This window comes from Cenococcum geophilum (genome assembly GCF_001692895.1).
Source record: "Cenococcum geophilum 1.58 unplaced genomic scaffold K441scaffold_106, whole genome shotgun sequence".
In the NCBI taxonomy this organism is placed as follows: domain Eukaryota; kingdom Fungi; phylum Ascomycota; class Dothideomycetes; order Gloniales; family Gloniaceae; genus Cenococcum; species Cenococcum geophilum.
In genome coordinates this window covers 234,512-235,564 of record NW_027137664.1, presented here as the reverse complement: position 1 = coordinate 235,564, position 1,053 = coordinate 234,512, and the positions used below count along the sequence as shown (strand labels likewise).

The 1,053-nt window shown below is 44.4% G+C and overlaps 1 protein-coding gene across 1 annotated transcript; it reads left to right on the top strand.

Annotated features, from left to right (window-relative positions):
- Nucleotides 1-466: 466 nt before the first annotated feature.
- K441DRAFT_507177 (uncharacterized protein) lies at nucleotides 467-725 on the top strand (the record flags this gene model as incomplete). The annotated part of the gene is given in 2 exon segments (XM_067642063.1): nucleotides 467-573; nucleotides 590-725. Coding segments are annotated over 2 exon segments (243 nt in total), but the record flags the coding sequence as incomplete, so codon positions are not given.
- Between the last annotated feature and the right edge of the window lie 328 nt (nucleotides 726-1,053).

The following is a 1,053-nucleotide window of genomic DNA, read 5'->3' as shown; positions in this document are numbered from 1 at the left end:
TTAGTCCTATCTGCTAGCTACCTCCTCTTAGTCACCAATACCACGATATATCGGTGTCTGCCTCTACGGTACCAATCCGGAATGCCTTGGATGCAGCAGGTAGATTATACATCGCGCTAAAACTTGTCTGTACTATAGATATATACTTAGAGAACTTAATCCGAGTAAGGAGATAGACGTTGTATAATGGCTGTCTTGTTACAGTGATTGTATGCTTTGTAGTGCTGTATGAAAAATAAGGTCTCGCGCTAGTCGTATCAAAAAGTATCTAAAGCAGCGTAGCTGAGTCAGAATGTTACAGATAGTAGTATTAGGCTTTAAGGCCACAAGCATTTGTTGGACGACAGGCTTAGTAATCCACACGTGCAGAAACAGCTGACTACCTAGCTATTAAAGAGAACTAGACTGACCTCACTGCACAGATCTAGATATACGTGCTGTATTGATAAAGCTTCTTCGAGCTCACAGGGTATTCAAACGTTGTGCCCCCCGGAATTCGGTCTTCCTAGTTGATGAAGCTGATGTCTTCCTTAAAGCCCGCTCAAAAGACCATCTTGATCGCAATGAGCTTGTGTCGAGAACGTCCAAGAGGATTATCATGCTTTCCCCGTCTAACATCCTCTTTAGTATTTCTTCGACTACTGGAATATTATACAGGAGTATTGATTCTGACTACAAATCGTATTTCAGTTATCGATGCTGCCTTCGAATCCCGTATTGACATATGCCTCACTTACCAATGTCCTTGATCGAACGCTGCTCTTCACGAGTTTAACAGCTTCTACGTCGCGGCCTTTCTCTTCTATTAGCCTTGATTCTGGTACGTCAATGCCCGGTTTGGCCATACAGGTCATCACGTCCGGATGCTTCTCGCCATGTACCTTCACTTTCGTCTCCGCCGCTTTCTTTTCGAGCGGCTCGGCTTTGATTTCTCGACCTTGCACATTATATATGACACAAGGTTTGCCATTGTCGTTAGCGTGGAAGGATGCTCAACACCAAGCACCCTCGCATTACCTCCTCGCAGATCTTATTGGTGCAAGACGTCCTTAA